The sequence below is a fragment of the Acromyrmex echinatior genome, chromosome 17 (assembly GCF_024713525.1).
Source record: "Acromyrmex echinatior isolate Ae372 chromosome 17, ASM2471352v2, whole genome shotgun sequence".
Classification (NCBI taxonomy): Eukaryota; Metazoa; Arthropoda; class Insecta; order Hymenoptera; family Formicidae; genus Acromyrmex; species Acromyrmex echinatior.
In genome coordinates this window covers 2,717,270-2,733,696 of record NC_141868.1, presented here as the reverse complement: position 1 = coordinate 2,733,696, position 16,427 = coordinate 2,717,270, and the positions used below count along the sequence as shown (strand labels likewise).

Genomic DNA, 16,427 nt, shown 5'->3' with positions numbered 1-16,427 from the left:
TTTTAAGACTCCTGTCTCCTGAGTACTCACTTCAGCCATATTGAATCGTAACATCATGCACGAGAAATGACACGTTGATTTTTCTTGCATGCTATTTGTAAATAAAGATAATTTGGATAAAACAGTATAATGAAAATAATCGAATAATAATTCGTGAAGTGAATAAATTAAGCATTGAGTAAAAATTAGTAAACGCACTTTACGTGTCTTTTATGATTATTTGTTATAATGATTATAATGTCGCAACACGTGTTCCATTATAAACAATTAAGATGTTTGCACATGTCATTATTATTCGCACCATCAAGTAATCGATACTGTCAATCAGACACGCATAATATATAAATATTTATCCCAGTTTTTAATGAAATTACTGATAAAAATATTTCAAAAACGAATATTAAAGTTCAACGGAACGTCAATATTTTATCAAAATTTCATTGAAATTACATTACAATTTTTTCACTAGGAATTTTTTTTTTAACTAATTGTACTATACGTCGATCACATGATCAATGTGTAATACACTGTATGTGCACGATACTACGATAATATACGAAAGAAAGAGACAAGCGTCGTAAGCCACAGTAAATTATCGCAGTCCAACCATTTTTTAAAATAGAGGGAATAGATTATTCCGGTATTTTCCAGTACGTATGAGTTCAATTGTGTTTTTCATCTTGCAGTTGTTTCTATTTTTTGTAACATAATAACAACGCTTAATAATGTATAACTTGTGTGTTGAGCAGGAAAATAGATTTTTTAGATTTGATCACAATTACCATCGGGCTACGTAGAAACATGGGTGCATTGATAAATGATATTAATGATTCGTTGCTTTATTCATCATACGTAACATAGATAAGATATTGCAATTTTATCATATCTAATCTTTCTCTACGAGGGAAGGAGAGACGAGAGCGAGAATTATGCGGCGGTCGGCTTTACGATTGGTACGCAATATTATAATAGTTCTCGCTGAGATCTCTTCGCTGTATCCTTAATTCTTTTTATCTCCGTAAAAAACGTCGTCGAATGTAATTGCGGCGTGTGTGCACGTATACGTGAGGTATATGTGTAAATTGAAGGTCTATTGTAACTTTGCAGAAAAGATTCCTGTGAAACAACACTGTCATGGATGGAAAAGTGTACACCGAAAAAGTCAAAAATCCCAGAGCGAAGGCAAACATCTTCAGCATCTTGACGTTCTCGTAAGTATTTTCAAAGCAAACAGTGAGTATCACTCGCGATAGAACCGATTAAAAGAGATAAAATTGAGAGAGAAGTGACTCATAAAAGAGTCCAATAAATAATATATAATGAATCCGGATTACAATGACTTGATATGTACTATGTAAAGTAAGATTTAATTTTTTTTCGATCTACGTATAAAAAGGACGATAAAATAAAACTATTCTTATTTTTTAAATAAAAATTCTTTATTTTAATATATTTAAAAAAAAGAAGATTAACGGAGATTAATTCTTCACCATTGATCGATTTTTTTCAATCGAACTTCAATTTTGAAAAGATATCTTCTATCGAACTTCAATTTTGAAAACAAAAATATATAACTAGAAGCCAAGTCGGTGATTAAATAAAAATAAGAACTTAAAATATTTTTAATGATATAAATATAAAAAATTAATTCATCTTTCTAAAAAATGCATTTGAAAATGTATTTCTTGGGATAGATTGATAATAGAAGTTAGAAATTAGAACTTCTTCAACGTGAAGAGTTAAATATACTTGCACACTGTCCAAAATATTTGCTACAACAATGAAGCAGAAGCATTTGCTTCTACTTGGCCTTGGCAAACAATTTTTCATAAATATTTATACATGTTTATGTATTCATGCATAACAAATTTTTTATCTGGGAATTGAGCTCAGGCTGTGAAGATAATTCGCAAAACTCGCTAATAATATATATATATATACACGTTTGATTTGATTTGAGTATATATTATAGAATTATTCTTTCTTGCTTAGAAAATACAATAAAAATCTAGGAGATAATAATTCCGATCGAAATTCATTCTCTCTAAACTTATAGAGTGAAATATCTCATTTTTATAGATTAAAAATTCAGCCATTTTTTTCAAGATTGGTTAAATTTCATTCTTTAGAATGAGATTCTACATTCGAATTTCCTACGGAATGCTTGATTATTCAAGTATGAAGGGATTATTTTGAGCTTTGATTACAATGCATTTTCCGGAAAAAACGGTAATAGACGACAAACAAACAGATAAGAAATAAATATATGCGTTCTATTTGTATTGTCTCATATATCACTTATATTAGTAAAGCAGATTAATTTTGGATAATGATAAACGAACAATGTCGATTTATTGGAAATCACTGATATGAGTCGATAAATAATGTCAATTATCTTGTATATCGCTTTATAAGTAGTATCTTAAGTTTCTTTTCACACTTGACGTTATTCTAATATTTACATGTCGTTTATTATAAAAATAATAGATACAATTAAAAACCTAAAAAAAAAGAACGAGAATATAAAAGAAAAAAAAATTTACTTTAAATTAAACGAAATACTTTTATTTCTCTTAATAAATTACCGAAATTGCATTTCAAAATTAATATTACAAAATTTTACTTGTTTAAAACATTGAAAGTTTGAACAACAATAATAATAGTAATAATAATAATAATATTAGGTGTTGGAATTAATTCGTAGCGTTTTACAAGTGATGGGAAGTACTTTCATTAATGTATTTTTTAATGCTCATGTGAAATAAATAACATTCTTTCATTAAAAACGCTACGAATTAATTCCAACACCTAATAGTTTTCCAGAAAAAGAGTTCAAACTTCGAATTCTTTTTCTGGAAAACTATTTTTTTTAAATTGTGTTGTAGCAAGTAAACGATATGTTTTATCTTTCTAATTTTATTTGGTATAGATATATAATTAACGTTGAAATCAAATATAGCTAATTGAAACGATTTTCATTAAGTTCTCCACGTCTTTTTATTCCCGAAGGAAAATTGTGATTTAAATTTATAGATGTTTTCGTTAGTCGCATCTCTTTCGTCAAATCACTTAGGATTATTTTTATGAAATCTAACAACTCAACGTTTTTATTATAGAATTTAATAAATATTAAGAAACATTTTCATATATTAATTGTATAATTGTATAATGTTATTTTGCATTCCTTATTAATCAATTATATTTAATAACGTACAATTTTTTGTGTATTGCCCGATTTTAATTTTTTAAATTTGTAGAAATTTATCTTCGTCGTTGAGTTTCCCAGAAAAAAATTCTTCTCGGTTATATTACCTTAAAATCTAATTGATTGTATTAATTTTAAACGTAATCGTGGTTTTTATAGATTTAGAAATAGAAAGAAGGATATAGATCAATTTTGCATAATAATATGTGATATAGTATCTTGAAAAATAGCGGAAAAAATTAAGTATTCCAGCGAAAGAAATTCAGAAATTAGAGAAATTGCGGAATAATTAATTCATATGAGTAAAACGTGTACACTTGTTTTTCTTCTTCGCAGTTGGGTCCTACGCATTTTCTGGGTGGGTTACCGTCGAGATCTTGAAGTAACTGATTTGTACACACCGCTTAAAGAACATACAAGTGGTATTCTTGGTGTTAAAATAGCGAAAGCCTGGGAGGAAGAATGCGAGGCATACCAGTGTCGGCTGGAGCAAGTCGCAAAGAGCGGATTGCAAAAAAAGGTCAAAGAGCCCAGCTTGTTGAAAGTCCTCATCAGGTGTTTTGGTTTGACGACTCTACTGTATGGCCTTTTTATGGCCGTTATGGATATCTTGCTTAGGTATAATCAAGCTTTGATACATTTTTTATGTCTTTAATGTTAAAATGACAGCTTGTTTGCTGGGAATCTCTCTCACCCAGAAATTCTCCTGAAGAATCTCTTTTCAGAGTTTTCAAATTTTTACATTTCTTGTATTGATAGTGTCTTGACTAGTATAAAAAGCTGGCAATTTAATCTGCGGAACTGAATTTACCACCAAACGACTTTTATCTATCAACATGATGTCTATCAACATGATTTTCATAGTATTTTTTTAATTGTGTGTGAATAAATATTTAACTAAAATAAAGATCTAACTAAATGAATGATATGTATTTATGGAATTAAAAGAAAATAAAAATTCATGTAAATTATAATTACAATTAGTAATTATGAGATTATTAAATTAAAAGCAAATTAAAATTCATTAATAAAATTCATTTTTAATTTCCATTGTGGTTTCTTCTTTATATAAATTTTTAAATCTTCTTCTATTTTACGTATTCTAAAGTTAAACGTTTCTAAAGTTATTCACAATCAATTTAACTTTCATTTATTATTTGTTCAGCTTAAATATATTTAATAAAAGTGGAGGTTCCCATTTTTGTAGTATTTGCCTGATGCATTTACATCAATCGAGAGAAAGAAACAACAGCTTGATCTCATCTATAAAAAAATCTTCAAAGTCTAATTATATTAAATAATTATCTAAATAAGTAATAATATTTCTGAAATCTCTTATATGACAGGGTGCTGCAACCATTACTGTTGGGTCAGATGTTACTTTACTTTAACTCCATGGACGTCGACAAATCCTACGCATACGGATATGCTGTTGGAGTCATTCTGTGCTCCGCTCTTAACGTGTTCGTTATCCATCCGTACACGATAAGTATGTTGCACATGGGCATGAAAGTCCGCGTAGCCTGCTGTTCACTAATCTATCGCAAGACGTTGAAGCTGAGCAAAACTGCGCTGGGCGAGACGACAATCGGCCAGGCAGTCAATTTGCTGTCTAATGATGTTAACAGATTCGATATCAGTATCATATTTCTCCATTATCTGTGGCTCGGGCCTTTGGAGACCATCATCATGACGTACGTAATGTACGACGTGATCGACGTCGGAGTATCGTCTGTCATCGGTGTCGCTTTTCTGCTGATGTTCATCCCTTTACAAGGTGGGAAAGTCTCTGCTCTAATTGTTTCTGATGATAAAAGTAATCAAACGATTGAGTTAAACGTGATATGTATGTGTGTTTTTTGTCGACAAAGTTCAGAAATGTTAGAAGTAATTTTAATTTAAGTTAGAAGTAATTTTAATTTAAGTTAGAAGTAATTTTGCTAACGAAAATTATCTTTTCGCTTTAGTCAAAAATTAAAAAAAAATTTATTTGAAAATAATTACTTTTAAAATATTGTTAATGTGAATAGAAATAATTCTATTGGCTGCAGATTTGAAAATAATTTATTAGACTATCAAAATAATTTTGTTGGAAATTCAAATTGATTGCTAAAATATCAACGTTTTTTGCAGGATTACTTATCACTTTTTAGTTTAATAACATTTAGTTTAGTAACATAATTATTTTAATGATCCAATAAAATTATTTTCAGATTTGTCTCCAGAAAAATTTTAAATTCTTCAGCAAATTGTTTCCGTGTGCTTACTGAAAATATTGTGACACTGCAATGCATTAAAAAAAAATTATTTTAATTTACGAAAATGACTATTTTTTAATTATTTAATATATTATAATATTATTGAACTTTCTAACTATGAAAAAAATAACAAATTAATCGATTTTTAAAAAATAAGTATATTTTTTTAAAAGCAATGAATTCTTATTAAATAAGACTTATTTATGTTATTATTGTTATAGCCATTGTTATTTATTTGTTATACATGGAACTAACGACAGAGAATAATAATTTTCAATGTTGCTTTTAGGAATCTAAAATTAAATCTAAAATTGATTTCAAATTGTTAGAAATTTCTATAGATTAAACGATTAATTACAGATAAAATTAAATATTATTATGATGTTTAAGTGTAAAGTAAATTTTTAATCTTGTAAAGGGGATTTCCTTTTTATGATTAATAATCATTTTAAAACTAATTTAGAAAGATAATGTTTAGTTTCTTTATCATTTTTAATTTATTCTTTATTTGAGCTTTTATTATATTCACAAAAATTCCAAAAATTTTTCCCGTCTTCAGTAGACTCTCTCTTACAAATACATATTAATACTTATTACTTTAATTCTGGAAAAAAATTTTCCAATCTGTATATAAAAAGAAGAAATTACTACATAAAAATTATTGCATTTAATCGGTAAAATAGACGATCATAGAATCTTCTTTTAGATCTTAGAATTTTTTTGTTCACTGAATCACAGTGAACACTTTTTATTCAGTAAATCACCAATAATATCTAACTGCATTTCATGTCTCGTTCCTGGAATTTTTTAGGATGGTTGGGCAAAAAATCATCAGAATTGAGATTAAAAACTGCCATCAGGACCGACGCAAGGGTGCGATTAACGAATGAGATCATAAGCGGAATTCAAGCTATCAAAATGTATACCTGGGAGAATCCGTTCAGCGCGCTCATACAAAAAGCAAGAAAGTAAGCACCGTTGTCTACATTAGTAATTTTACGTTGAACAACGTGATTTTTAAAACATTGCATTACTTTATTTATAATTCTAAAATTTCAATGAAAATTTTAATTGTCGATATTAAATTATAGATTTAATACAAATCTGGCCATATACGCGTTTCTTAGTCAGAAAAAATAAATACAATTCGGTAGGAAAAAGAAAAAATTGATTGATGCTACAGAATTTGTTTTCCAGGAAGGAAGTTAATGTCATCCGATGGGTTTCGTACATTAGAGGTGTCACCATGTCGTTCATCATGTTCACCACGAGGATGTCGCTGTTCATCACAGTGCTGGCTTACGTGTTGTTCGACTACAAGGTAACGGCCGAGAAAGTGTTCGTAGTAACTGCCTATTACAACAGCTTACGCACAACCATGACTGTTCTCTTTCCGCAAGGTATGGGCTAATTAGTGCTGTTGATACACAATAAGTATACGAATAATATCGTCAAAGTTGATGACGCTCGTAAATCTTTTTATCTCTTAATTTTTTAATTTCCTTTATTTTTCATTTCTTCAAACTTTTTTTTCTACTTTTTTCCTTTCCTTCTTTACGTTTCCTTTTTCTTCTTTTTTCTTCGTTTAATTTCATTTGTTTTTTTTTATCTTTTAATGTTCTATTTATTGCATTTTTTTTATTATGCTTTACGACTTTATACTTCATACACTTTTATTAGCCTTACAAATTCGAATCTCAATAATTGATGGTATAATATATATACCGTTAATAATTACATATACCCTTATTTTGGTGAACTACTCTACATTTTTATTTTCTTTTATTTATCAATTCTGTTCTTTTTGATAATTCAGGAATAACACAGGTAGCGGAAGCGAGAGTGTCCATAAAAAGATTGCAAAAGTTCTTGATGTATGACGAAATGACAACTTCTAAGATCGAAGCGAAGAAGTACAACAAAGAAAATAATAAGGAGGACACAAAAGATGACAAGAATGCAAAAGAGTCTAATCAACAGGACGTGAAAGAGAATAATATGGAAAATTTGAAGAAAAATTTCGCGCAGAAAAAAAATGATATGCACCTGCCAAACAATGTTGAGTATAGCATCTCCATCGAAAATGGAAACACTAAGTGGCTGGATTATGAACGAGAAGACACCTTGCAAAACATTAACATGAAAGTGCGTTCTGGTGAACTGATCGCTGTCGTCGGTCAAGTCGGCGCGGGCAAGAGCAGTTTATTGAACGTCATCCTGAAAGAATTACGTTTGCAAGAAGGTTCCATTAAAGTACGTTGACAATTCCTCTTTAGTTAATGTGAAATATTTAAGAAATTTCAATAGATATAAAATATCGAATAAATTATTTTGTCCATAAAAATAAATTATTTAATCAATTTATTTCAAAATTTATATATATTTCTAATTAATTAAAATATTTATAAATTAATTAAATTTTATAGATATTATTATTTTTTTAAATACTATTTTCTTAGATTAACGGCAAGATTGCTTATGCCAGTCAAGAACCGTGGCTTTTCGCAGGTTCGGTGAGACAAAATATTCTGTTCGGAAGAAAGATGGATCAAATCCGATACGATCGTGTAACTAAAGTGTGTCAGTTAAAGACAGACTTCAACCTGCTACCTTATGGTGATAAGACGATTGTAGGCGAGAGGGGTATTAGTCTTTCTGGTGGCCAACGTGCTAGGTCGGTTTATATTTATCCTAATTAAATATATTATATATATAAAGAATGCAAATTTATACAATTTCTATAATATTTAGATCTGTAATCTCAGATGATTCTCTTTTAATTTTTATAAAATTTTCTTTAATATATTAATTTTAATTAGTTTTCTCTTTTTGTTGTTAACGTTTTACCTGTTGTTAATTTAATTATGTAATTAATTTTTTTATTAATATAGTTAATTTTCCATTATAATTTAAATATTTTTTTGCGTATATATTTAATTCTTCAGAAAAATGAATTTTCATTTCTACTAAACAACTATTTAAAAATTTATGTTTAAATTTTTTACACTTGATACACGGAAGAGTTTTGATTTTTAACACTGAAGAATTAATTTATACATGCGTGTAATGTTTTAATTAAATTTCAATATATAATTGATATATGCAATTTAATAGTTTAACTTTGTCCAAATAAAATTAATTTTATGAAAAAATTGTACAAACTCCATTTAACTTTTTTGAAAAGTTTTGTATTGCATAGTTATAAAAAGTATATCAGTCATATTGATAAAGCGCTGATATTTTACAGAATAAATTTGGCGAGAGCAGTTTACGCTGATGCCGACATATATCTCATGGATGATCCTTTGAGCGCCGTGGACGCTCATGTGGGCAAACACATGTTTGAAGAATGCATTGACAAATATTTACGAGGAAAGACTCGGATTCTCGTCACTCATCAATTGCAATATCTTCGCGACGTCGGTAGAATTATCGTTCTAAAGGATGGAGCCATCCAGGCTGAAGGGTATGAATGATTTTACTACACTTTCTTTCTACCTTTTAATTAATATCTTATTGTAATCTCGTTACAATTTCATAACATGTTCAACAAAGATTCGTTTATTTGTGTATTTATTTTATTACTTTGTAGAATGTTATTATTAATTTCACGATTGGATCTTTGGATCCTTGAATTAAAAAAAAAAAGAACGTAGAGATGAATATAATTTATATATTGAATGAAAATAAAATGATATTTATTAAGAATTTATTAGTATACCACAATATATACAAACAATAATTTTTACGTGACAACTTTAACTTATCTACCCAATGATATGGCAAAATAATTTTATTTTAAGTTCTTTTAACACATCAAGAATTATTGCTTTTTTTAATAGAAAAAAACTAAATATCAATATTGAGACGAAATGTTCGAATGTCCGAGCCATACAAAATAAGTTTTAGAATTTTTAGAATATTTGGAAATTTTTAGAACATTTGCAAGTTTATGGAAATATTTAGAACGTCATCACTTCTATTGCTTCGTATTTTTTGTTTATCAGCACTTATGACGAGCTGGGATCTATGGGTGTGGATTTCGGTCGGTTGTTGGAAAATCAAGCAAAAACGGATGAAAAATCCTCTCGACCTCCCTCGACTACTGTTAGTCGCAGTAATTCTCGTACCAGCATCTCATCGTTGAGTACTGTTATGACGAATGATACATCGAAACAGGAGCCTCATGAGGTAATTCGGACTTATTTTGTGACGTTTTACTATTGTATTTTATTTAACTAGGATTTAGGATAATTATAAGGAAATGTGTTAAGTTATAGCCACACACAATAAATATTAGTTCAGATCCCTGTGAAAAAGTTTCGCTGAAATTATTCCACGTTTTGGAATATTTTAACGAAATTAATTAACTGAAAATTTGCTGAAATTTTATTGAAAGTGAATTTTTCAGCTAACGTATGAAAAATCGCTGAAATTGAATTGAAATTTCTCAAAAATTTTTGCTAACATATCAGAAATTTTTGCTGAAATTTCTCTGAAATTTTGCTGAAAATGAATTTTTCAGCTAAAAGTCACTGAAATGAAACTGAAATTTTTCTGTATTATTGAAATTTTGTTGAAAAGTATTCCAAAACATGGAATAATTTCAACGAATTTTTCCACTAGAAATATTTTATCCTTTTCTATAAATTAAATTTTAGTATATTAAAAAAATATTCTTATTGATAATTAATAATAAAGTAATGAATTTCTTGCGATTTTTTATTATGCATGTATAGAAACGATGAGCGTGCTTTTTTTTTATTATTGGAATAATTTTACAATGATGATGCAAAATATATACATAGAGTAATTTATATTGTAGAATAATATATGGAATAATTTTATATTTTGATGCCAAATTATCATAACATATTAATTGTTAATTTCAGGTGGCTGAAATGCGAACGGTAGGCAATGTTTCCGGTAAAGTATACACGGATTACTTTCGTGCTGGCGGCAATTGGTGCATTATATTCATAGTGGCTATGCTTTGTATAATAGCACAATTTGCGGCTAGCGGCAGCGACTTCTTTCTCGCTCAATGGATTAATATAGAGGAAAATTATGTAAGTGCTTCACTATGTGTACAATAAATAATATATTTATTATTTAGTTATTACATCACTTTCAATTCTAATTTTGCTCAAAATTATTTCTAAAAATTGTGTCAGTTTTAACTATAATATTATATATAAAGAATTTGAATGAGCAATTATTATTGCCGTGGAAAAAGTTCAAATTTGTAATTTAATTCTCATAAGTAAAAGCAAGAACTTTTCCTTAAAATTAAAATAAAAAAACGAAATTTTTAAGAAGTTTTATTTTTAAAAACGTGAATAAACAAAACAAAATTACCAAAAAAGTCTCTATAGATTCTTCTACATATTGATTATATAGGAATTATTAATTATATAATTTTATAGATGAACCAAACGGACGACGGTGTTGTAGAAAACCCGAATAGTCCTCTCACCCGCATGCAGTGCATCTACATCTACAGCGCGCTGATTGTGCTAACAATCATCATCACCCTTATCCGCTCATGGACATTTTTTTGGACATGCATGAGGGCTTCAATGCGCTTGCACGATCGCATGTTTCGCAGCATCAGTCGCGCCACTATGCGATTCTTCAATACTAATACATCGGGACGTGTACTCAATCGCTTTTCCAAAGACATGGGAGCGGTTGATGAGATGTTGCCCGCTGCGTTTATTGACTGTCTTCAGATCGGTATAGCGCTGCTGGGCATTATCATTGTGGTAGCCACCGCGAATGTGTGGCTGCTGATACCCACGGTGCTAATTGGTATTGTCTTTTATTACATGAGAATCTTCTATCTGGCTACCAGTCGTAGCGTCAAGCGTCTTGAAGGCATCAGTGAGTATCGCAAACTCATCTTTTGATAGAATAGACAGTGTCTTCGATAGAATAAGATAAATTCCATCACAGATAGAAACCAAATCATTAATCTTATGGAATTTACGATAAATTTTAATTCTTTGAGTAAACTGAATGGAATTTCTAATTTTTCTTAGCACGTTCGCCGGTCTTTGCTCATCTGAGCGCGACACTTCAAGGGTTATCGACGATTCGCGCGTTTGGGGCGGAAGAGATTCTCACGAAGGAGTTTGATAATTACCAGGATATTCATTCGTCCGCATGGTATATCTTTATCTCGACCTCGCGCGCTTTCGGTTTTTGGCTGGATGTTTTCTGCGTGGTGTACATCACGTTGGTCACGCTGAGCTTTCTCGTGCTAGACAACTACAGTCAAGGTTCAATGGATGGCGGATTTGTAGGACTGGCGATCACGCAGAGTATCGGTCTTACCGGCATGTTCCAGTGGGGCATGCGTCAGAGCGCAGAATTGGAGAATCAAATGACTTCGGTAGAACGCATCCTTGAGTACAAGTACTTAACTCATTTTTTAATATCTTTAATATTTATTACTCCATGCTGCGTACATATCTCTATACACTCGGATCGAATTACCACGAATATTTTGAAAAACATTAAATTCTAGATCATACATTAATTTAAACTTATTTTATGAAAGATAATACAAAATAATAGTGTGGTGTATGAGACTGAGTAAACATCTGTGCAGCAATCAAAATGTAAAATAACACCCAGTTAATATATTTTCTGTTTCAATCTTTTTCCAGCAAAGTGGACAGCGAGCCTCCTCTCGAAAGTGCTCCTGGTAAAAAGCCCAAGTCCGAATGGCCGCAGGAAGGCAAGATCGAGTTCAAGAACGTGTTTTTGCGCTACGCACCGCTGGAGCCGCCGGTACTTAAGAATCTCAACTTCGTTATCTTTTCGCGGGAGAAAATTGGTATCGTTGGTAGGACCGGCGCTGGCAAGTCATCCTTAATCCAGGCGCTCTTCCGCCTGTCCGACATGGACGGTCTGATTGAGATCGATAAAGTTGACACAAGCCAGATTGGTTTGCATGATTTACGCTCCAAGATCAGTATTATCCCTCAAGAACCGTTTTTGTTCTCTGGCAGCCTGAGACGGAATCTCGATCCGTTTGACTCATATATGGACGAATCACTATGGCGGGCTCTTGAGGAGGTCGAGTTGAAGGAGATGGGCTTGGAAGCCCATATCAATGAGGGCGGCTCCAATCTCAGCGTCGGCCAACGGCAATTGGTCTGCTTGGCGCGAGCTATTGTGAGGAATAATCCGATACTCGTGTTGGACGAAGCGACCGCGAATGTGGACCCGCGAACAGACGAACTCATTCAAACAACTATCAGGAAGAAATTCGAGAAATGTACGGTATTAACGATTGCCCATCGACTCAACACCGTTATGGATAGCGATCGTATCTTGGTGATGGACGCCGGTAACGTGGTGGTGAGTCAATTTTTCTTTATTTTGTCTTTTTATGAATTTTATGATTAGAGCGACTCATTGAATGAATTTAAACAGCACAAAAGCTTTCCTTCTTTCTGTGTTTGTGGAAAATCAATGTAATGAATTATCGATCATTTTTGTGACACATTTTATACTTATATTTCTCGTTTCAGATTATGAAATTTATTTACAATCTCTATAAGCAACATAAATTATACGTGGATTTATATAAATACTTTCTTGTATGAATCCTATAAATTTACCCTTCGATCATTTTTGTACTTTCGTTAGAGTTTTTGTTGAGTAAGCCACTTATTAGTTGATACAGAATTACAAAATCTTTGACTATATAGCTAATACTGATTACATTAAGAAAATGCTTCATTTCTTATTTATTTATAATAATCTCGATATAAACTATCTCTTAAACTGTGAATATATCGTACACAGGAATTCGATCATCCTCACGTGCTGTTACAAAAAGACACAGGCTACCTGAAGAGCATGGTGCAGGAGACTGGCAAAGCGATGGCAGAAGTTCTAGCTTCCATCGCCCATGACTGCTATCAGAATCGTGGATTTACAGCGTTTTGATGTATCCACGGAGTTAACTTTTTGCAATTGCATCTGAACACCATGATTAGGTCATAAAGATTCCGATAGTTTTTGCAATCATTAGGTCAAATTTTGTGATTTTAAAAACAAGAGGAAAAGTGGAACGCGCAGTCTGAGAATTTAAAATTCATAATCGTCTACTCTCTTACATGTTTATTGTATTCTACATTCTATTCGCATTGAAATTTTATTTTATTCTATAAAATTTTTTTCTATAAAATTTATTTTATTCTGTAAGATTATAGGACGTCACGGTTTAGGATATTATAATGCAAATGAAATTTAAAATTGTGTTAATTAAGCTAGATATGTATAGTAGATCTAGGAATGGTCAGAATTCAGAAAATCCGAAGCAAATTTGAAGATAAAAAAAAACATGTAAGTAAATAAGAAGGATAAAGATTATCAGATTCACGATCTCGAGAATGTCAATAGAATATTAGAGTATTCAGAAAATGCATTGGCGGCACATTAAATTAATAATCGTTCTACTGCAAGCTATACAGTACTATCTGTTTCATTTTAATAACCACGAATTCTCTGCTACTTTGATGCGCGATTATCGCCAGTTCAGCAAGCAATCAGTAAATTTATAAAATTCGCATGGATCACGGTGCAACTGTTGTTACAGTATTATTATATTGCATTATTTTTATATCAGTCTAGATATTTCAGACCTAGATATTTCATTAAAAAGTGTGAAACTTAGCCTGTTGGATTATTTACCTCATATCGTGAGTAAATTCCCATAAACGCGTTTAAGGAAAAATTTTTTTGATATACATATAGATACTTATAATATATGTGTATATATTATTACGCTTGCACGTTTCACATGGAGAACACATTAATCGCACTAAAATAAATATGCACAACAGTATACAACGGGAATGAGAAATGACAGAAGTGTTAAAAGCTCATAACTGTTGGATGTATTATAGAATTATTCAGAATGAATTTCGATCGGAATTAATTATTTCCTTTTTTAAATACAATAGAAATCTAGGGAATTATTGAATAACTCTATTGCATTTATAAAACACAATAGAAATCTAGGGAAAAAACGGAATAATTCCGATTCAAAATTCATTCTGATTTGTTCTATATGATAGGTGCCCTGAACACAAAACTACTATGTTGTAGATCCTCTTTTGTGATCTGATTTCTTGATGATCGATAACAGGTGGTACGGGAGAGACTTCAGCGCAATATATATACATATATTTTTTTTAGAGATAAGTTTGTCATAGAAATATGCGAGTTAAACATAAATGATTAGAGTGTAGATGAATGAAATATAATAATAAAAAAAGCGCAGAAGAGGAAAAATGGAGAATGTAAATGTGGAGAGAAAGCAGGCCTGATGTTTGTCGCTGAACTTTAAAATTTTCTGTCTTACTGTCTTCAAATTTTAAATATCTATTTTATTTTAAGTATGTATAATGTATTAGTTTAGCAACAAAAAAAAAACTTAAATTGTCGAATTCTTATGATCTTTTTTGAAGTTTAATTTCTGAGAACTTAAATTCTAAGAGATCTAAAAAACCGAATTTTTTTCTATTTATAGTAAATTTAAGAAAATTTTGATATCGCTATACATTTAGAATCTTGAAACTCTATACTTGAATTTAAAAAATTAACTAAATAATACCTCTCGAATTAAAAAAAATTACGATTTAGTTAATTTAATTTGATTTTGAAGAGATTATTCTCAAGGATATATGGATAATCGTTATAGATAGAATTAACGGGTCGAGAGAATTATATTTAGCATATAGTATAAAAGATAGATTTTTATACTCATTGTAAATATTCTGTTAAATACGTGTAAAAAGTGTAGAGGAAAGAACGAATCACTTCAACATTCATAATTATATATTCCATTTATATAGTCCATAATAATAATCGTACATTCTCCACAGTGCATATCCGTGGATTTGTATGTGCATAAAATGTAATATTTCATCAGCAACATCGAATCATTGTCGATAAATTATTTTTTAATAATTTATCCTTAAATTAAAATTATTCAAAATGTATACTTATAATTCATTAAAAATGTCTATAAATCCGTAAGTTTATTTCCTATAACACATACAACCTTACACATATATCTTAAAATTGTTCTTTTATTATGAAAGAAAGTTTGTTGGATATGTTGCCATATTTGTCAAAATATGCAATAAAAAACAAAATATGTAGATGCCTTGGTAGTTGCAAGAAGAAAAACATTTTGTATTATTCTATCTTTGCAATGGGAATTGAACACGGAAGTTCACCTCATTCTTATTAAATGTGTTATTATTATAGATTACGTTATAAATGTGTAAATGATATTTATTTGATAAGACCAATAATTCACTGTTTCTAATCTTTCATTCCTATAATTTCTAATTTTGGATCATATTCAATGAACTCCTTAAAACCAATAAATCATTTATACGATAATAAAAATGTAATGCTGAGCGTTATTGTTTACAATAATTGTAGAGTCATAAATAATTAGTAAAGTAATCCGGTATACAAAGAATAATTATATTCGGATTACTTTGTTTTTTGGAATTAATTAATTAAAACTTTATTTTCATGAAGTTTACAAAAATAATAATAGCTATCAGCTGTCAAAAGATCATTAAAAAAAATTTCTGTTTAAAAGCTGTCAAAAGATTGTTTTAAAAAAAATTTTTTTCTATCCGAATTTTAAATAGCGAATACTTTTTTTGGATTCAATTGGATTCAATTAGATTCAATTGGATGCAATTGGATTGAAAAACTGCATTTCAATTCAAAATTTTGAATTGAACAGTCACAATGTGTTTGTGTGTTGTTTGTGTTGCACAGAAAAAGCTAATATTATTTTTAGATTGAAAGGCGTAGAGATATGCTCCATGCAATTCCTATAAATGAATAAAAACCCATTTTTTCAGATGCTCATTTTTGCTTATCTTTACAAAAAAGTTAATTATTGCAAAATTTTAAAC

At 30.0% G+C, this 16,427-nt stretch overlaps 1 protein-coding gene across 2 annotated transcripts; it reads left to right on the top strand.

Moving 5' to 3' along the window:
* The first annotated feature begins 97 nt into the window (after positions 1-97).
* Positions 98-15,522, top strand: LOC105153316 (putative multidrug resistance-associated protein lethal(2)03659). Of its 2 annotated transcripts, XM_087415376.1 has the most exons (15): positions 98-953; positions 1,108-1,211; positions 3,542-3,823; positions 4,552-4,982; positions 6,275-6,431; positions 6,661-6,863; positions 7,280-7,716; positions 7,923-8,137; positions 8,711-8,929; positions 9,471-9,654; positions 10,356-10,532; positions 10,890-11,346; positions 11,505-11,880; positions 12,135-12,831; positions 13,282-15,522. In XM_087415376.1, the coding sequence occupies exons 2-15, from the start codon at positions 1,135-1,137 to the stop codon at positions 13,423-13,425; spliced, it is 4,056 nt and encodes a 1,351-aa protein (XP_087271502.1). In that variant the 5' UTR covers positions 98-953; positions 1,108-1,134; the 3' UTR covers positions 13,426-15,522. The 2 variants fall into 2 exon arrangements, with proteins under 2 accessions (XP_087271502.1, XP_087271501.1); XM_087415375.1 differs by having other exon boundaries at positions 98-1,211.
* Positions 15,523-16,427: the final 905 nt, after the last annotated feature.